Raw genomic sequence first — 19947 nt, 5'->3', positions numbered from 1 at the left:
AGCGGAGGAGGCTAACTAGCATTTAGTTTGTAGCCGGCGTGTCTGACATACTGTTTACTCTAGGGAGTGGAGTGGAGTGAGGGAGGGTTAGTGTAAATTCGATGGTGTATCTGGGCGAGGCACCGACTGACTGACTGCCCCGTCTGACATGGATGGATGAGTAGGATCGACGTAGACGGGAAATGAAGTGAAGTGTACTCCTAGCCCTGTAGGTCAGTTCGGTTCGGTTGGGTTGGCGTGTGTCATTTGAGTGAGATGATGAATCTCGTGGGCTGGGAGGTCTAGAATGATGGCTGTGGGGAAAAGGAGTAGGAGAAGGATTTCTCGAAAGGATGGCGATGCGGGGAGGGAAAGTTGCCTTTTACTTGTTGGATGGATCTCATGTGGATGGATGGATGCACCTAGAATAATAGTAACTACAGAACATAGGTACTTACGGATGACAGCGGGATTGGGGACTAGGTAGGTATCTATTCCGGATGATGGATTATGGAGCATCTCATCGCTCCACAATTCTAATCTGTGAGGTGAGTTGAGTCTGACATCCATCGGGATGAATGGTTGGATGGCTGGATGGGTTATTCGATCGTCGTGGTCGGGTTCGGATAGGATTTGATATCGATCTACTTACTCCGTACGGAGTAGAGACTACTAAAGGAACTAGACTGATTTGGTGGTTGTTGTTGTTCGCTTGCACGGAGATACATTATACATGATACATAATACATAGCACATGATTAATACCTTGGCATATACTATACTCCCGTACGGGATGACATAAATACATTACCATTTCATTACATCATTACCATACAATCTCCATACAACTAAAATACAGCCTACCAAACAATCTACATAACATGACAATAATAAGAAAGAGAAATATATCAAACAATTTCACAGATAGTTAAGAGGAGGTATGTAAATGTGACAATTCCCTCCTCTTTGCAGCTAGCTCATCAGCCAATATCGGGCAATTGTCGGGTTGTAGGTGGCTGGTGGCTTGATTGCTTATGTGGGTGGTGCCACCATGCCTTTTCATCCCGTCCCATTGGAATATAGTACAATATCGGAGATGGTTATCCTCTGCCGTGTGTGTATCAAACATGAGCTCTTAGTTGGGTTGTTTATTGAGAAGGGATGTATGGATGGTATGAGTGTTGGGTAGGAGTTGATATAACCCCATAACCTAGCCTAGGTACAAGTATGATATGTGATGGAAGGATAGGTAGTGGTTATGCAGTAACACACATAGTCTAGGTAATAGGTATATGTGGTACAGAGAGTGTGTTATACACATAATATGCACATACACAAATACAGTATACCCCAGGCCAGCCAGCGGCAAAAGTACTAGACAGTACTACTACTACCACTTCCCCATCCATGCATGACAATCCCAAAAATGAGACATCGACCCAACACTCTGGATAGATGTTTGCCTAATCACCACCCCCTCACTACCTATCCCTGCTCTCTCTATCTATCCCTGCTCTCTCTATCTATCCCTGCTCTCTCTATCTATCCCGGACTGAAGAATTTAGACCATATTATTTCGATGGATGAACAAGGATATAGATTATGTCCACGTATGTGTGGTTATCAGCTGAGCTTGGTTTATCATCGATTATAAATATAGATAAGTAGTGGGTGGTGATGGTGGTGGTGGGAACAAAAGTACCTTGCATAATTACTTAACTTATGATTCTGGGGGTTTGTGTACGGAGTACTAAGGATTATGTACTATGGATAAAAGAATACCAGGCTGATGGATAGATGGATGGAAAGGATGAAAGGATGAATTCTACGAAGTGTAAACCTAATTGGGTTAAGTGCTTTGTATTCGTGGGTATGGAGGTATTGAGTTACTAAGTACTAGGCAGGTGAACGAGTAAGCGCGCAAGTGAGAGAGTAATATCAATAGCCACTCTTATATATATATCAGAGAGTTATTCGTAGGATTTAAGTGAGGTGAGTCATTACTACTTATAGAGTAGGTGTGGTATGAATTGGATATGCAATTGTTGTGTTTGTGTTTTGTGTTTCATGTGTCTGGGGTCGAATCTATCTACCAATTAGAATATATATCTGTTTAGATATGGTTTCATGTTCATGGGTTGGTTCCTTCGTTAGGTGTCTGTTGGGTTACAGTACTACTTGCCTGTTCACATGTTCAGTTAGAAGACAGTTACGTAGGATGTGTTGGATTGACTTGAAACATCAAGTGTATGAGATCAATCCTCTGATTATTGGCCTAAGGCTTACTTTGATCATGCATATTTATCTAATCTTTGTTCATGTCAGTGTCAGTATATACAAGTGCAGTCTGTAGATGCAACAATCTTTGTCAGCTCATAATACCATTCGTTCTGCATAGCTTTAGTGGTATCCAACTCTGCAGTAGAAGCAGCAACAAAGTCTTCCGGCAAGATTACTGTTTCACAACCCTCCTCTACCATGGCATGCACCCCTTCCCCTCATGACCACAAGAGTCGTATTCAGTACCTGGCTGTGTGACCTGAGGCAGATGCTATATTCTCCGATTCCGGGGTGATTGATAAGGGTTATCTATCTATTCTTAAATGAACGGTGCTATTCTGTACTTCTATGCTCGTGAAGGTGTGTATATGTGTAGATGTACTGTTGTATACTATACACTACCTGCTCTGTGCCGTGCTGCTAGTCTTTCGTCATAGTCGCATCGTTGCAAAATATTGAGTTCAGTGTAGGGATCAGGAGATCAAGGTCAGCTTACCTTCACCCTAATACAACCTCTCACAAGAAAGGCCCAGACTCAGTCTATCCATATAACAGCTTCATCCCAGGTTTCTCTGTGCTCACCTGCCATCAACCTCAACAGACATATGTCATGTATCACATCGGAATGTATCCTCGCCTTGGACATGAACAACATGAGCCAGATTCTGGAGCATAAATAGAGCCATCTTCTCGTCTCTGATCGAGCATCATCATCATCACCACCATCCAGCATCAACTGAACTCCAAGGCAAAATGCGCTTCACTATCCCCTTCACCCTCCTCCTCGCCTCTCTGGCCCTCGCGGCTTCTCCTACCGAGGCAGACAACGATGTTGGGGCCGATGCGGAACCCGCCCCGGTCGACACCCAGTACTGTCGTAAAGGATACGACCAGTGCATCAATGTATGTGTTTCTTCCAATGGATAGGTTGTCAGGTTGCGAGTTACTGATTGATGTAGAACTGCCGCCACCATCACGGAGGTAACAAGTGCTACCGGGTAGGTTGAATATCTCTTTGTTTTGAGCGGCTTATTGATGATAGTGTAGGCTTGCTGGACCCATTATTGCCAGTGATCTGTCACTGCATGGCTGAAAATTGGGTGGTTGGGACCGTTCGAAGGATGATTTGACTTTATGTGCTCGTTCTGTTGACGTCAACGCAAACTATTGTCTCTCATTAATCAATCGAGCTTTTCGTATCGCCCTATATCCTAGTAGCACAGACTCCGTAGTCAGTAAGAGCTTAGCAGTGCAAGACCATCGATGATCACCATGAGACCGCCGGCCATAAGGAATCTCGGACAGAATACGGCAAATAGCATCAGATGACGACGGAGAATACACGCCCACAGAGCTGTAAAAACGGCCCAGGTGGTGTACACAGTGCTCTGAACCGCGAGTAAGCGGGCTTGGCTCTGATCATCCCGCGAATGGAGAGGCACAGCGCATGCTGCCACGATTGGCGCGGCGAACGTGTTGACGATCACCAGCAGTGGCGACCATGGGTACTGCGGATCTCGAAACGGGATGTAGGCTGTTTTCCACTGGATGCTCGAGAAGGTGGCGTTGTGACCTGTGCTAAAGAAGTGTAACGTGCCAAGGAGGGCGGCGATAGTGGGTTTGATCGAGATTTTGCTGGGCACAAGATGACGGAGACTGATGAGTTGGTAGTACAGAATCGTCATGGACAGCCCACCCGTTGGTTTACTTGCGAGGATGCTTGCAAGCAGTACTGCCGTAGTGAAGATGAGTTGCTTTTCAGATCTCTGTCCCGATGTGGATGTAAAAGCAGTTGCCAGTCCAACGAGGACAATAACCAGCACTATCCGAGCAACAGTCATTCGTACGGTTTTGGATGTGTCTTCAGCGAAGATGTTCACCAACCAACCTTGCTCATTAGCAGATTCCAGGGTCCAAAAGACGGCGTTGAACAGCAGTGCTGCGGGCATGCAGGTCCTGAACCAAAATACTTTCCTAACGTCAAGGCCTTGAAGAGCCATCCTGGTGGTGTATAGAACGGCCACGGCAATAATAACGGGAATTGACAGTCGCCATACTGCACTGTTCTCCAGGCGATAGAACGAAGTCCTGCAGAACGGTAATTGCTCTTCTCGACAAGCTCGACTGAGCGAGGCAACTCGGCTCAACAGCATAAACAGCAGAGAACGAGCTCCGTGCATGCCTCTTGAATGTCGTAGCCTGCTTGATACACCAAACGTGCTTAGCCCAAAGGTTGACAGAAAGACCAGAACCACGCGGTCCTCCCACACGGTATAAGAATTCGAGGCAAATCCGATGGACAGAAGCAGGGTGAAAATCACTGCCTGCCAGTCCCAGATCTTTAGCCGAAAACCCTTTCGAAAATCGACCTGCCAGATGTATAGCACAGCACTGCCCATAGCAGTACCCAGAGTCACTCCATCAATTGCAGAACCCCGAAAAGAGCCAGCCAAAGCAACATGGCCAGCCCCGGCCACAACTCCCGTCACAATCCCAGCCACCACTGCAGACATCCTCAGTATCCCAGCACAATCGGCATCGACCTGGAAACACAACAGAGCAACAGCCCCCAGCAGCAGAACCACCACTCCCTCAACCATATTCAGCGGATTGAATTGAGCCCATATCCTTCTATACCCCTCCAGCATCCTGCTCTGATACTCCCTCATCCTCCCATACAGCTCCCTCAGCGCCACCTCATCCCCAAAATCCACCTCAACCTCACTCCAGATCTCACCCTCCACCAACCCCAGCCCCTCTCCCCCATACTTCTCATACTCCCTCGCAAATCTCTGCATCTGCGCCGCAGCCAAAGCATTCACTTCCACCAACCTTGCCCAATCCCCCCCCTCGACCCCAGCAAAAGCCTCCTCAATCGGCTGTCCCAGGTTATTAAACGGAATCGGCACGCCCATCAACAACGCCAACGTCGCCACAACATCCACCTGCGGCGTATCCCTCCTGGTCACCCCCGTGATAGGCTCAGCATCAGAATACACAACCCCCCATACCTCCCTAGCGGTGTACAACCACAACGCAGCCCGGACCTCATCACTCGTTTCACCCCCATGATTCCCATTCTCATCCATGCCATGATCTCCCATCACAATCAACACCGTCTCGTCATCCACCTCCCTCATGGCCTCCCGCACGATGTCATCCATCTGGTGCAGCTTGCCCCGCATCTCAGGATGTGACGGCCCAAAGCGATGACCGACATGGTCGACGCCCAGAAAATGAGCAACGATAACGTCCCATGTCTCGGTCTTATTGCGGAGGAGGGGGAAAAGGTGTTTGTATATGCCGTCGTCGACGGTGTGTAGATCCTCAACCAGAAACGAATCGTAGGGGTGCGAGAGACGAGGATCAAAGTGGTCCGGGAAGAGCTTGCTCCAAGTATCATCGCCGAGATGCACGAGGGTCTTTCCTGCGTCGCGGAGCTGGGTGATGAGGTTGTCTTCTTTGATTGCCGAGCCGGCGAAGTTGGACCCCGCTTCGATGAAGGTGGGGAGGGTGCCGGTTGTGAGGGCTTTCAGGCGTTGGAGGGTTGTGGTAGGGGGGTCGGCGATGAAGGGAAGGAGGAGGGCATTGTGAGGGCGTTCAGCGGCGGCTTCGTGAAGGATGGTGAGTGCATTGTGGTATGGCTTGAGGGATGTGGGTTGTGAAGTCGTGAAGTCGTGGCGGAGGGCGTCGATGAGGAGGATGATCGCTTTGGAGAAGACGGGGGTCGTCCAGCAGGTGGAGTTGGCGGTGCCTGTTGTGAGTGAGATTCTGGAGAGATTCACTGGTGGATTAGAGCAATCGCTTTTCGAGTCGAGGATCTGTCGTGTCAGAAGGAAGCCTTTGGTGAAGAGGTATAGACCTGCTGTGTGGATGAGGCTGGGTCGTGGTTAGCTTCGACAGGATCATTAGAGATCGGGGATCAGGCGTACAGGATCCAAAGAAAGAAGAGTGGAAGAGTCCATCTTCTGCTGGACGGCGCCATTCTCTGCTCGCTGACATGGAACAGCTGTTGTGGTCAGTTGCCTCCTACTGCACATAACCGTCTCCTAAACATCGCACTCAACCATGGGTAATCGATGAGCAGACTCGGACTCAGCAGTTCTAGGCAGCTTCATTTACACATAATCAATAACGTCACACAGAGTTTCATCCTGTGCAACAACCTGTCACCAAGCTGATGTTTCCGATATTGAATGGGCATGTATAGCGTCCGTCTCATACATACCAGTAACCAATATAGATCAAGTACCTGTCATGTACCGATACCAGATAGACGCGTATTTCCGTACCAGAACCATCTAAGCGCGATCGGTACCAGCCGTACCGTTTACCCCGCCAAGCTGACAGGATACAGAGGCGGATCAGCTGTGCTCGTATTCGTCCTGAACAGGACAATCTTAACCCGGTTGGGGAATGTTTGGCGAGGACGCATCTGGTTGGCCGGTGCGATGGTACAGGCAGATCGTATTCGACGACGTTCGAAGGGTTCAGTTACTTACTGGTTCGGTATTCTCGTTTCGATCGCTTGACTTTGCTCTTCTCTGGAAGCTATGGTGTTTATGCTCTGGGCTTCCACGGGTGGTGGTTATGCTTAAAGGCTTATGGTGGCCGTGTGCATAGCCTTTTAGGGAAGTTGCGGGTGTGAATAGTTGGTCGAGTGGTTCGAAGAGACCAGTGAGTGTTTAGCAGCAGTTCAATATGTTCATGTTATGTTGTCGTGCTATATAACTTATCACTACAATGAAATGACAAATCGCAGCATATATACGGAGTATGGCGGACAAGACTACCAGCTAGTCAGCCCCGTGGCTCTATCAAAGCCACCCCGAAGCTGCTCCCCCGGCTTCACCACCTTGCCCTGCAAGACCGTGTACCGGATGATATTCTCGCAGTCCTGCGGCTTCACCCGCGCAAGCCAGATACCCTGCGCTGCGCCCTCGCCACTTGTCTCGGCCTCACCCGCTGTCTTGTGCCAGTCAAAGTCCCGGCGTCGATAGACGATCACATTGGCCGCGTACTTGTGACCTCCGACGTGGTTGATGAAGTAGATTCCAACTCCACCCGGGCGCTCGTCGTCCAAGTCCCGGTAGAGTCCGAGATGGCGCAGGTGTCGCTCGAATTCCTTGCGGAGCAACGGGGCAGACTGGCCGCAGCGCGCGTCCCGGGTGCGGTGCGAGCAGAGGAGAATGACGGCGGAGTGAGGGCAGGGGCGGGATTTAAGGGTAGTGAGCGACTGGATGTCTTCGCTCGAAGGTGGTTGTTGTTCAGCATTCTCCGTCTCTTCCATCGATTCCACCACCGCACCTAGTGGCGTGGTGGTCGTTGGCGAGCGGTTGACAAAATATTTGATGAGATCAGGCGCTAGAGCCGGTGTGACGTGATCAACGATGGTAAAACTGGGAAGGACTAGGACGGTCGTTGGCTGCTTCCCCGACTCGTGGTAATGGTACTCGTCGGGAACCGGCATGTTGGAGGCCGACAGTTTTAATTTCTGGAGTCGAGCCTGGTTAGTTCATGCACCCGGATCGCACTGCTCAGAATAACCAACCCCGTTGCCGGGTACTAAGCCCCCCTTCTCGATAGCCTCCATGACGCTCCCCTCCTCATCGGCAACGTCTCTCACCCAGTCGGTCTTACCGGTCGCAACCAGCACGTGAGTTGACCAGCCATTGATATTCCCGTACATGTTATCCTCCTGATCGACATCAAACTTGGCAGGGTATTTCACCGTACACGAAGCACAGTCGTGAAGGCATTCCTCTCCGTCGACGGAGGGGTCAGTCTTGGGGAAAAGCGTGTCGGCTGACGAGGCCTGCTTGAACTCTTCGACAACTTCATCGGCCTTGGGGCTGCCCTTAGGACTGTCCTGCGGCGTCGCCGATGGAGTCGGGGTAAAGAAGGAACGTCCTCGCTGGATGAAAGCCTGCATCGTGAACGAGAACTGGGACTGAGGTGAAGGGAAAGAGAATCGCGTTGCGCAATGGTCGGACTTTTGAGGACTGCCAGATCTTATCAATCGCGCCTTGCCAAGGACGGAAAGCCACGCCGAGCTGCGGCTTATCGGTACCTGCCGGAGCTCCGATTGGCTTACGTCACTGTTGCACCCGATCACGATTCCCTAGATATCATATGCTAGTAGTGAAGCCAATTGTCTACCACATCTGAAGCATCTTTTCTCTGAGATATGGGTGTTCATTTTGAGAAAACATCCTGAACACAGAATCAATGTTATCGAAGCTGGGAGCTCCAGTGTTGCAACATTCTTTAAACAAGTAGAGCATAGACCCAAATGTCATCACCAAGGCCCGTTCCCACAGTGACCTGTGGCAGGCTGGGTAACTGATCAAAGAGGGGCAAATCACCCATTATGAGAAAAGCATAGTGCAGCTTATGCTCACATCCCCGAGTCTTGCTGATATAACACCAATACTTATCGATGTCAAAGATTAGACGAATCTGAGTCTAGGCTGCAACGTTCCGTTATTTATCTTTGCGATGGCTCTCGATACACTCCATGCCAAATTAGTAGAGACTTAGTCCTGTTGTGGTCAGCAATTATCCTAACACGTGGCATAGCCGGTTCAATACCAGTATGAGTCACCTACAGAGGCCTTTAAATCACATCATAAGATCCAAATCTAAGAGGGCCGTTTCAAACAAAGCGTACCCCACAACTGCCGAATTATAAAGAATGGCTTTGATCTTATTGGACTCTGCGTCTCCGAGCTTTTTGGCTAACCCCTTACAGTTCGTTTTACTTCAGGCCGGGGCGGACAGGCTGTACTCCGATCCGATCCGAAGATGGGCCGGGTGTCAGAGTGTCAGACATATAATAACGGGGTTAGAAAACCTCCACCCTCTTCAGAGAGGAGTAATGGGAAATATCCTAGGTGGGAACAGGGATTTTCTGATCTAAATGAAGATTCAGCACACGATACTTCTTATTAAACAAATCTGATCGGTGATTATCTCTGATACTAAATATAATAACACGTGGCTATCCTACTATAAAAATCAAAAAAAAAAAAGAAAAATTCAACAATCTTTAATATCTCAATGCCCCAAAGAAGCTAACAGTCCTAAAACCCCAAGAAATCTAATATACTCAGTATACAAAGCCCATTCATCCCCAAAAACCTACCTGAGTCATAAAATCCAAGAAACCTGCCCCCGAAACAATGCCCAGACCCGCCTCCAAGCGCATTTCTAGACTAAAATCCCCGCAATTTGCCAGTTTGACTACTGGCCAAAAGACCAAGACAGACCCAGAATTCACATCACTTGTAGAATTTCAATTCCGTAGTGTCACAATTAGCTTATTCAATTCAGGAATCCTCTGGAACCCCAAGACACTAATTTCTGACCCTGAAAACTAGACCAGACCCTGTGACCCATTCCCGGTGAGTAAGTAAGTATACTCCGCAACGATACTATAAAGTCAGAGATCTCGCACACTGCAGGGATAGAAAATACCTTCAGTGCTAAAACTATCCAACACTATCAATCCATAGTATACAGCAAACCACCTCCCTCAAAATGACCCAAACCGTCCTCATCACCGGCGCCAACCGAGGTTTCCCCCTCCTCCCCCCTCTCCTCCCCCCCAAGCCCACAATACAATATATTATATTAACCCAACCCAGGAATCGGCAAAGGCCTCATAACCCACTACCTCAACCAACCCAACACCACCGTAATCGGCACCGTCCGCTGCATCCCCTCCCCAGCAACCGAATCCCTCCCCCAAGCCCCGGGCTCATCTCTAATCCTCATCCCCCTCACCCTCGACGACCCCTCCAGCGCCTCCACCGCCGCCTCCATCCTCCAAACCCAACACAACATCACCCACATCGACGTCCTCATCTCCAGCGCCGGAATCTGTAACCATTGGGGACCGGTCCGGGAAATGACGGACTCGGACGTACTCTCGCACTTTGAAGTCAACACGTTGGGACCGCTCCGTGTGTATAAAGCGTTTGTGGGGTTGTTGAGGAACGCTACGATGCCGAAGTTCGTGTATATTTCGACCCTGTTGGCGAGTATGAAGGGCATTGAGCAGTTGGGGGGTTCGTTGGCTACGGCGTATGGGATGTCGAAGGTGGCGGGGAATTTTCTAGTTAGGAAGATTGAGAGTGAGGAGGGGTGGTTGGTTACCTTGGTGGTGGATCCGGGGTAGGTTTTCTTTCTTTCTTTCTTTTTTTTTTTTTTGGTTGGGTTGGGTTGGGTTGGGAATGTGGATGGAGGCTGATGATGGGGATAGGTTGGTTCAGACGGATATGGGGAGTCGGAATGCCCAGTTTATTGGGTTTGAGGAGGCGCCGGTTACGGTGGAGGATACGGTGAGGGGGATTACAGCTCAGGTATGTATGGATGGATGGGTTGATTGGGGGTTGTTCATGCTAATGGGGTTGTAGATTGAGGCGGCGACGAAGGAGACTACGTCGGGGCAGTTTGTCAATTTTGGGGGGGAGAGGGTGGCTTGGTAGGTGGGTGGATTGGTTTTGATGCTGGGTTTGGTTGGATAGTTGGTTTAGGAGACAATGACTTGTTTATAGATGGTGGTGATTGAAGTCAACGGCAGTACTCCGTGTTGATAGTGAAGTTGCTAAATGATGCGATGCGATAAGTAGGGCAATGCAGTTGTTGCTGATTAATGCCATCATAGGATATATCAACACAAGGCCAATGGGACTCGGAGCCGCGACGTATACACAGAATATGATACATAGTGCACTGGCCATTCCATTAAACATTATCTGCATTACTAAGTTTGAGGTCTATACTCGGCGCTGCCGCCAACATTGAAAGCATACGGTAGATCCGACGGACTCCGAGTTTCAACCAAGCGGATCACGCTCCCCCCGGAACTACCAGACACAATTGATTGCACTCGCCTAAGCGACCGCATTGACGGCGTCCGAGGAGGCACCAGTGTTCGCTGCGGCTCGGGACGTCTCGACCAAACAGGCGACCAGCGACCTTGCTTGGCAGAACGACCATCCCAAGTAGATGCATTCGAAGGCCGCAGACTGTTGCTCCGGCCCCGGGACATTGCTTCACTCCCCTCAAAGGAATCCACCGTGTCAGTCTCCCCCTCTTCGTCCGATGGCCCAATAAGGGACTCACTATCGGCACGAGAGCTCTCACCCCACATCTCATCCAATACTCGAGGATCCAAAACCTTCATGCCTCTCAAGAGCTCGGCAAAGACGTGCATCAGGGTCCTGAATTCGGCCTCGTGCAACTCACGCGACGAAAAGCGGGCCCGCTCGTACAGAGCAACAAACTCCATTCCAATCTCCGGCGGATCAATCACATTCAGCGCAGTGAGGTGTTGCAAATATCCCCGCAATCCCATCGATATCGGCCGTCGTAGTACTTCCACCACCCGTGTGTCTGGAATTGACTCTTCGGTGTCGGGAAAAGGCGTATGGAGTGCACGGCGAGTAGCCGTGAAGATCGGGTCGGGAGGAGCTAGGGAGACGGCTTTGGCTTCAATGAGATGAGGCAGTTCCTGAACCACTGTTCGATACGGTAGGTCGGGCAAGTCAGGACATGAGGGCGACGACCACCCGGGGTGCTCGACCTGCCCCCAGGGTGGGCTGTCGTGGTCCACCAACAGGGATTCGTAGTCTGAAAAATCATGTCCTTCTGTTGCAATGTCCCTTGGTCGAGCCTGGTAAGCAATGATGGCACTATGTGCAAGCCCCTCCTTGACCAGTCGTCGCACACTCTTTCCGACATCTTGCTTCTCGACGGGGATCCATGCCTTGGGGATTCCGGATAGGACAGTGCGATTCGTGTAGATGCGCGTCGTGTAGATCAGGGCCGCAAGAATAAACGTGACGACGTAGCCACCGGTGATGATGAAGATGTTCGTGAGGCGCTGCGTGACGTAGCACTGATAGATCGCATCGGCAGGGGTCAAGACGATGCAGAAGAAAAGGACCACCGAGAACAAGGTGAAGACGGTCAGGTTGAGGACGCGGTGAACGTTGAGGGCCATAACCGCGGACATATCATATTGCGCAGCAACAGTTCCGACTGCTTCCCACCCACAAGCAACTGGCTGGTCGAGACTCGTCGCGAAGAAAAAGGGATGCGATCGCATGCCGATCGGTGACTCGAGCACTGCCGCGTCACGTGACATTACTTAGGGCGCCCACTACGGAGTATACTGCATAAGAAACAACGGTCAATGTCCAGATATTATCCATTAAGGTACGTGGAAGGGATATAACGCCCTACGTCCATGCTATTCTTCTATTGTTCTACGCACGTGAAAAGCTAAGGGACCGCGACTCGTTCAGTCGTCCTGGACGGCCACCTCATCCTCCCACTTGGGCTCGAACTGCGCCCGAGCCCGACGGATGACCCGCTCGATACCGTCCAGACCCATTCTCAGCACATCCATCTTAGGTCCGTAACTCAGACGAACGAAGTGGTGGCAAGGGCTGTCGAACAGGTCTCGTCTGTGAGCGGGGTTCAGGTCAAAGAAGATACCGGGGACCACAATGACCTTCTCGGTCAGGAGGGCGTTGAAGAAGTTCAGTCCGTCGGAAAGGTTGGCCTCCTTGGGAAGAGGAGGGTCCAGAGCCGTCAGATCGAGCCAGATGTAGAAGGTGGCCTGGGGCACGTCCTGGATGCGGAAACCGATCTCACGCAGACGGTCGATAACATAGTCTCTCTTCTCACGGAAGTGCACTTGCAGAGCCTTCATCTCCGCACGCACAAGAGAGGGCTCGAGCATGGGAACAGCGGCTTCCTGGAAGGGCGCGTTGGCGCCACCATCCAGGTAGGAACCAGCGGAGCCGAGGGCATTGACGAACTCCTTGGGACCAACAACCCAGGCGATACGCCAGCCAGGTAGACGGAAACGCTTGGTGAGACCGTCGATCAAAAGCACATCTATTAGAGTCAGTAATGGCAGGAAACAACCTGCGGAAGTTCTGGCTTGTTTAGGGAGGGTCAGCTGGCGAACCATCTTTGTTGACGTCGATAACATTTGTGGCACCGCTAATGGTCGTTCCATCGCAGTCAGTGGTGTAGTTGTAACCGCCGTAGAACTCATCCAGAATCAGAGTGGCGCGATCTCTGCAGATGTCCTGGATCTGAGCAAGCTCGGGGTTGGCAACAAAGTGTCCGGTAGGGTTACGAGGGTTGGAGGTCAGCAACACCGACGTTCCACGAGCGATCTCCTCGGCGATCTTATCAGGGTGGATGTGGTAGTGGTCATCTTGGGCGAGGGGAATGGGGATAGGAGCGATCTGTAGGAATTGCGCAAGTAAGCCACCGCACACGAATTGATATTGGGCTCACGCCGTTTCACTCACATTCTTGAACAGCGACAGCATCTCCGAGTAGGCCGAGTAATCAGGGATAGGGAAGGACAAGTAGGAGTTGCCCAGAATAGCGGCAATACGGATCAACCCAGCACGGCCACCGGGGACAATGCAGACGTTCTCCCAGGTGTACTGGCTCTCCTTGCCCTGGCGGTAATGCTCATTGTACAGACGGGCGACGGCAGCACGCAGAGGCTTGATACCAGCGGTCGGGCCGTACTCACGCGCAGCGGAGGTGATGGGGATGCTGGTAGGACGAGGGAAACTGCCCTCGATCTCATCGTCGGCTTCAGGTGCACCCTGACCCAGGTTGGCCCAGGAGTGGGGATCCTCTGCGTAACCGTGTTCGGTGGCACGTTCGGTACACCAGACAACACCCGTGGAGGCACGGGAGGCATCCAGACCGGCATGGGGACGGTGACCTTCGTGGGCGCTTCGGAATTGACGATGGGTTTCGGACTTGAGTTCTGCATGACATGGGATGTCAGTTGTCTTGTCATTTGCGGGAGATTCTGCCCCTCATGCACGGCTACCCAGCCAGGGACCCAAGCCTTGCTGTGATCCTGGAGAACATCACAACATTGCAAGACCAGGGGGATCCCAGAGGAAGTCGATAGACACAATACACCAAAGACTAGATAGAAAAACCAAGAGGATCGACGACGCACCGTTCTCTGACAGCTCCTTTCCGACCGAGAAGCGGCGGCCGGAGGGGCGCAGGATGCTCAGGCGGCGGCCGGAGAAAGACATGCTGGGCTGCGTTGCTTGGCAGACGGCGATTTCTGGGGAAGGACTAAAACGTATGCACCAGCGATCGGAGTTGCTTGGATCACAACTACTAAGTACCTAGTAGATGGTATTAAGGACGGGGGCTGGATTAAATCCGTATGAATAAGAAGCAGACGAGAAACTCCAATTCAAAGAGACCAGCAGGAATGGAGCGAAAGAGGGGGAATAATACTCAATAAATACTAACAGGAAGAAGACGAAAAAGACACGGCAGGCTGAGAGGTCGAGCTAGGTTTTTATTTTTTTCTTCTTAAGTCTGTCCTACTAGATACGGCTTCACCTCCAACTTTCCGGGTCTCCAACTGTGGCTAATCCTCATCGTTGGTCCACCGCCCTATCAACTATCGCCTCGACCCCTCCAAAGTCCCGAGAGTTACGGAGGACAGACCGACAGACTACTCAGCTTCCTCCACATCATCCTTCTCCTTTTCCTTTTCCTCTCCTGTCATCTGCGACAAATAATGACCTACTAGTTTCAGCCTTCCAGTCGCAGGCACCAGTCAGGTTGACAAAATTAGAACCAAATCATATTGAATAATCCCGCAAATGCCGCCAGGCCAGGAATCGGGCGCTTCTCGATCGCGAATCACCTAAAATGCCTCACTGCCACCGCATACGAAGCCAGAGTCGATAGGACCCAACCGCCGTCCAGACCGCGTCCTTTCCCGTGGCTCGTCCCGATCGACGGCTCAGTGGACACCTTCGGCTGGGATCCGACACCGGGTCCAATGATCAAATCATCCGCCCCGATGCTGGCCGGCTGTTAGCATTCATCCATCGCTCTCTTGCCCTCCAACAAATAATCCCCTTTATCGATCCCAGCAACAATGTGCAATCGGAAGCACGGCATCGCAGGTTGCGACGAGTCTCACACTCACGGGAGGCAAACAACCCCCTTTCATACCCCTGTTGATGTGCCCGTGGAGTGCCCGAGTTCCACTCTTTGCTGCGATGGATCCGTGGAATGGCGCCGTCAGGTACCTATCCATCTACTGCCAGTCAGGCAAACCACCGGGGGTCAAAAAGCTACCAGTTCCGCATCCTTGTTTAGCATTATTCACGTTTCAGGTCTGTACCCTGCACCTTAATCTAGAGTCATAATACTATCATTGACAGGGGCCAGTAAAAAATCCGGCAGGGGAAAAAAAATAAAAATAAAAAAATACCCAGCAAAGCAAGCGTGACAGCTGAGGTACAACGACAACAAGAACCATCCCAAAGTGAAAATGCAGGAACACTATACAGCTCGTCTCGTGTGACCGGAACTCGGTCCGCGCAAAAACCAATGGCGGTATACATACATCATGCAGTCATGGTAGATCAGATCAAATAGGGTCATCAACATTCCCCAGTAGAAGCCTTTCCCAAAACCAACGGGGTCGAGGCATATCCACGGAGTCGGCTCCTTGCGAGGGACAACCAAGAAAAAAGCAACCTGGCCGATAGTTTTGCCCTCCCTTTACCCATGCGAATAGAATCAATAGCCTCTCCGATAGTTCCCAGCCAATCCAGTTGGATGTGAGTCGTAGAGCGGAACCAGGAGACAACGCCGGTGACTTAGTGGAGTCAGATGCCTCTTCTCTTTCCACCTCAGGGAAAATGAAAACGCGGAGTGAACAAATGCTCATGATTGGAGAACCAAGAAAGAAGGGGGGGGGGGGGGGAAGATAATAGAAGGTAGATAAGTGGCAAAAGGGGGAAGAATAAGCAGAAGGTAACTTTATACCGGAACATATGCCATTGCTCCAGCTCTATCATATCTAAGTCTCCACCGCCTGGCAGTAGAGTTGAATCTCTCCTACTTGACCCCTAGCAAGCATGTCACGCTGTTGCTCGCGCCACTCCATGAACGCCAGTTGGACGGCCTCGTCACTGTCAATCGTAACGAAGTCTCCATCTTCGTCGCGGTATCGTAATCTGACCGACTTACTGGCAATCGAGCGGTTGGTGAACCGGGCCAGCTTGGCATCCACACGATCAATGAGGGAGCGGAACATGATGTTGCTAGCGATAACCAGGGTGACGTAGTTGTCGTCAAAATTCACCTTAACCTTAAGCTGGGTAGGCATGAGGGGCTCTTCGTCGGGCTCGTGGCTCAGAGGAGAAGTTGGCTGATCAGTAGCCGATGTACTAGGGCAGTAATCGGAATATTGAGGCTCATGGAAATGCGTCGCCGGGGCATGCCGAAGGTCGGATTGTTGTGAGTTGGAAAGGTGGTTGGCGTTGCGGATAGGAAGGTTAGCGTTGGTGGGGGAGTTGTTCTGGCTTCGGTTGACCGGTGCCATCATGCTGGAAATATGAGCAGGGATTGGCGGAACAGGCACGTTGTCCACGGTCTGCATCGTGTGGGCGCCCATGTAACGACGCATTTCCGGGTTGTGGTTATGGATGTCGGGGCTACTGGCGGATCGCATTCTCTGGGCCATGCCATTTGCCGCCTGGGCTCCTGACATCGGAGGGAGAGAGGGTCGCTGAGCACTTCGTCCATTGGGAGTCCCGCTGAAGTAAGGGTTCGAATTTGGCCCATCTCTTGACGTCGCACGAGACAGCGCTGGGGCTGTATAGCGGGCGTTTTCCTCATTCCAATTGGCCGTGGGCGTCATCTGACGACCATATGAAAACCCGGTAGATTGAGAGCTGGACCTCGTAGATGGCGTTTCGGCGACAGGAGAGAAATATGAGGGAGCATTTCGCTCGGCTGGTGACATACTGCCGCCGGAGAGATGCGTGTGAAGTGATAGGTTTGGATCGGGTACAGGCAGGCGAGGGCGGCCAGAGCTACCGCTTCCTCCTGTTGCCGAGCGCGTCCTCAGACTGGTGCTTGATGCATTGCGGCTCATCGGGAATTCCGAGAAGAAGCCTGCTTCTTGAGTCGCAGCCTGTTCTTCGGCGTCGTACTCCTGTTGATACGGGTTGGGCATGTTTGCCATGGATCTCATGTAGGTAAATTCGGTCTCGGAAGTGCCGGTGTTGCGAGCACTGCGCTGCTCTGCCTGGATCGCCCGCTGTGCCTCAATGTCCCTGCTCCATTTGCGCATACTATCCTCGTTCTGGTAGCGGATAATGAAGTTGTCCACAACCCCCGGGTCGCCCTTCCAGAAAATTTGGATTCGATAAGAACCTGTCACAAAACGGCTCAGTTAGAACCAGCCTGCCCGTAGATAGATGATGGACCCTCGTACCTGGCTTGGGAAGACAAAGGACATCGGTCACGTTTGCCATGTAGATGCGGCCTTTAAGCTGGAGCCGCGCTTTGCCTTTAGCCGTCATGGCGGGTTTGTCTTTGCCTAGGTTCAATTTGGACTTCTGCTTATTGGGATTGATATCTTTGCAGCAAAGAAGAATCCGTTCGAATAGATAAATATGATACTGTGTGCGGACAAACAAGGGAGCCGGCAAGTTAGCAAGCAGGTCTCAAGGGTCGTCCCCGGCAATGCTAATCAGGAAGGGGATACAAACCTCTCTTTCAGAGTCCTTGCCGTTGTCACCCTTGATGACCGAGAAAGTACCAAAACGAAGGAGGTCGCCAAACGCTTCGATTTTCAGAGCTTTCCAGTCGTCGACCCGTTCATCAAGATCCTTGACTGCTGTCTGCAGGTGTTCTTTGTCAATGGCATCATTTGCGGAGTCGAGAACAGACTGGATGGCGTCGATGGCCCTCTGAATATCAGCCCGGAGGTCTGGGTCTTCTAGTTGTTTAAGGAGCTCCTGCATGACAGTCAGAACACGGCGAACAGCGATTAGCAAACAGTAATCAACTGGAGGGCGCTTACCCCAAGCATCAGCGGATATTTCGTTAAGCGCTGAAAAGGTTTGACAAAGAAACCATTCAACGTCGCAGGTTGCGCCACCATCTGTAGCAGATCCTTAGAGCGCGGGGCCACGTGGATTTTGTCCCAATCTCTTAGGCAGATCTCATCACAGCGCATCTGATTAGCAATGAAGGGCTCGTATTGCCGAAAGGCCTCCTCATGTTGTATGAACAACTCGCCCCAGTTTTGTCGCTCTTCGGGCAGAGCATAGTGCTGTTCGATACGGATTAAGAACCGCTGGGCAGAATCGAGCAGATTGTTGAGGTTTAAGAAGATCTGGTGGCTAGCATCACCATTCACCGCACTCGTCTCTTCTAGCTCCTTTTTGAGGGCTTGTAGGTTCTGGAGATGATGGACGTAGTCGCGCTCCGTTTCCAGCAACTCCTTGAGGATATGTTCCCGTTTCGTGAGCTTGACGGTACCTTTCGCGGGGGTCCCTGGTCCAATATCCGACGGTCGCTTAAGCTGTCCCTGCATCTCCAGGATGTCCAGAACACGATTCACCATCTTGATCACTTTGGTGAAGCCGGTAGTATTCTCGCCATAAAGATCCGTGATGAGGAAGCAGTCCTGCTGAGGAAATCCCAGCTCCTTCAAAGACGCATGGAGAAATTTGAAAGTGGCGGCCTTTGGGCGCTTGGCCTCTGCGACTTTTGTGGTATCAACCTCGAGGTACTCTTCCGGCCCGGAAGCATTGTAGATGGTCAACAAGGGGTACCCCGTCCGGAGACAATTCCACAGCGACGCCACAGGATCGGTGATCCCCTTAACCACATCTGCTTCTTCCATCTCTCGCATATGGGGTTCGAAGTTCGGTACTTCGGCCAGGCGCTTCTTGAGATTCACACAGCTCTGATAGATCGATTCGCCGCCGCGGCGGTTGATGATGTTGTCCTCGGCGATAGGACCGCCATTCATGATGACGGTCTCAGCCATCTCGACGGGAGGCCGACTCGGACCGTACGGAGTCGACAGCGGCAACAATCGGGGAGGGAGCGACGGGCTTCAAATCTGCACAGCAGACCGACGGAGGAAGACAGTGGAAGGAAGTGACAGGCGTGCTTGCACGAGGATCAAGTCGAGCATGGGTCACTGGATGCGAGCCGGTGGACCGATGCGGGATGGATGGGACAAGCGAGCAGCTAAGGAACCTTAGAGTGGAGATAGTGGTACGTTAACTATTAAGTCTCCCTAAAGCTGAGTCAAACCGCGACTTGTTGTTCCGTGTTTCGACCCTCGCCGGAGAGTCGTCGAAAGCCGATAGTGAATAAATACCCTGGTCGACCAGAGACTCCGCGCGACGACTGGAAGGGGCAGGAGAGTGGTAATTTTTTTTTGGGAGGGAGGGGGTCTTTTCTTTTTTTAATTCAGAAGGTCTGCGCTTTTAATAGAAATTAGTACGACCTTGACCAGGGCAAATCTCCGGCCCTTGCTGGCGACAGGGCCCTTTCTGATCAACTGATGGCAAACCGCGGCCCAAGAAAATGGAAGGAATCGAGAAAAATAAAAAAGCTGGGTGTGGGGGGTTTGCCGCTGCAGCCAGGCAAGCGCAAGCACGTAGTAAGCAGGAACCAGAGGGAGAAAGGAGTCAGGTTCCAAAGAGGCGGATTTTGCCCCTCAACCACACGACAACTGAAGGTGGGATCAGATGGAACGGGAGAGGAGGGATCCCTGGAGCGGTACCGCCGGAACCGCCGAAGGAGTGGTCAATTTAAGTGAATCGGGTAGATTATGATATGAGG

The 19947-nt window shown here is 51.4% G+C and overlaps 6 protein-coding genes across 6 annotated transcripts; 2 read left to right on the top strand and 4 right to left on the bottom strand.

Moving 5' to 3' along the window:
• Positions 1 to 1249: 1249 nt before the first annotated feature.
• On the top strand, positions 1250 to 1731 carry BO94DRAFT_340602 (uncharacterized protein). Its single transcript, XM_025607035.1, has one exon. The coding sequence runs from the start codon at positions 1391 to 1393 to the stop codon at positions 1631 to 1633; it is 243 nt and encodes an 80-aa protein (XP_025470136.1). The 5' UTR covers positions 1250 to 1390; the 3' UTR covers positions 1634 to 1731.
• Positions 1732 to 3012: 1281 nt separating this feature from the next.
• Positions 3013 to 3333, top strand: BO94DRAFT_582764 (uncharacterized protein; the record flags this gene model as incomplete). Its single annotated transcript, XM_025615498.1, has 3 exons — positions 3013 to 3162; positions 3219 to 3257; positions 3307 to 3333. 3 exons carry the CDS (start codon positions 3013 to 3015, stop codon positions 3331 to 3333), a joined length of 216 nt encoding a protein of 71 aa, XP_025470135.1.
• A 46-nt stretch (positions 3334 to 3379) lies between these two features.
• Positions 3380 to 6244, bottom strand: BO94DRAFT_614370 (GPI ethanolamine phosphate transferase 3; the record flags this gene model as incomplete). Its single annotated transcript, XM_025616734.1, has 2 exons — positions 3380 to 6138; positions 6192 to 6244. The coding sequence occupies 2 exons, from the start codon at positions 6242 to 6244 to the stop codon at positions 3492 to 3494; spliced, it is 2700 nt and encodes an 899-aa protein (XP_025470134.1). The 3' UTR covers positions 3380 to 3491.
• Positions 6245 to 6973: 729 nt separating this feature from the next.
• On the bottom strand, positions 6974 to 12342 carry BO94DRAFT_563804 (uncharacterized protein). Its single transcript, XM_025614378.1, has 3 exons — positions 11092 to 12342; positions 7811 to 8169; positions 6974 to 7753 (listed from the first exon to the last, which is right to left on the bottom strand). Exons 1-3 carry the CDS (start codon positions 12278 to 12280, stop codon positions 7049 to 7051), a joined length of 2253 nt encoding a protein of 750 aa, XP_025470133.1. The 5' UTR covers positions 12281 to 12342; the 3' UTR covers positions 6974 to 7048.
• Positions 12343 to 12536: 194 nt separating this feature from the next.
• BO94DRAFT_532307 (pyridoxal phosphate-dependent aminotransferase) lies at positions 12537 to 14586 on the bottom strand. Its single transcript, XM_025611096.1, has 4 exons — positions 14273 to 14586; positions 13596 to 14071; positions 13244 to 13529; positions 12537 to 13170 (listed from the first exon to the last, which is right to left on the bottom strand). The coding sequence occupies exons 1-4, from the start codon at positions 14352 to 14354 to the stop codon at positions 12569 to 12571; spliced, it is 1446 nt and encodes a 481-aa protein (XP_025470132.1). The 5' UTR covers positions 14355 to 14586; the 3' UTR covers positions 12537 to 12568.
• A 1567-nt stretch (positions 14587 to 16153) lies between these two features.
• Positions 16154 to 19141, bottom strand: BO94DRAFT_554153 (Rho family guanine nucleotide exchange factor CDC24; the record flags this gene model as incomplete). Its single annotated transcript, XM_025613701.1, has 4 exons — positions 16154 to 17514; positions 17576 to 17762; positions 17853 to 18101; positions 18167 to 19141. The coding sequence occupies 4 exons, from the start codon at positions 19139 to 19141 to the stop codon at positions 16154 to 16156; spliced, it is 2772 nt and encodes a 923-aa protein (XP_025470131.1).
• Positions 19142 to 19947: the final 806 nt, after the last annotated feature.

This window comes from Aspergillus sclerotioniger, assembly GCF_003184525.1.
Source record: "Aspergillus sclerotioniger CBS 115572 chromosome Unknown BO94scaffold_6, whole genome shotgun sequence".
NCBI classification, from domain to species: domain Eukaryota; kingdom Fungi; phylum Ascomycota; class Eurotiomycetes; order Eurotiales; family Aspergillaceae; genus Aspergillus; species Aspergillus sclerotioniger.
This window is presented reverse-complemented; position numbering and strand designations above follow the sequence as displayed.

Coding starts and splice junctions, on each gene's coding strand:
- BO94DRAFT_340602 (XM_025607035.1), top strand. CDS start 1,391: ATGACAATCCCAAAAATGAGACATCGACCCAACACTCTGGATAGATGT.
- BO94DRAFT_563804 (XM_025614378.1), bottom strand. CDS start 12,280: ATGTCCGCGGTTATGGCCCTCAACGTTCACCGCGTCCTCAACCTGACC. Junction 8,170..11,091: donor CCGCTTGGTTGAAACTCGGA/GTCCGTCGGATC, acceptor TCATCCAGCGAG/GACGTTCCTTCTTTACCCCG. Junction 7,754..7,810: donor GCTTAGTACCCGGCAACGGG/GTTGGTTATTCT, acceptor GCTCGACTCCAG/AAATTAAAACTGTCGGCCTC.
- BO94DRAFT_532307 (XM_025611096.1), bottom strand. CDS start 14,354: ATGTCTTTCTCCGGCCGCCGCCTGAGCATCCTGCGCCCCTCCGGCCGC. Junction 14,072..14,272: donor AAAGGAGCTGTCAGAGAACG/GTGCGTCGTCGA, acceptor CATGTCATGCAG/AACTCAAGTCCGAAACCCAT. Junction 13,530..13,595: donor TGCTGTCGCTGTTCAAGAAT/GTGAGTGAAACG, acceptor CAATTCCTACAG/ATCGCTCCTATCCCCATTCC.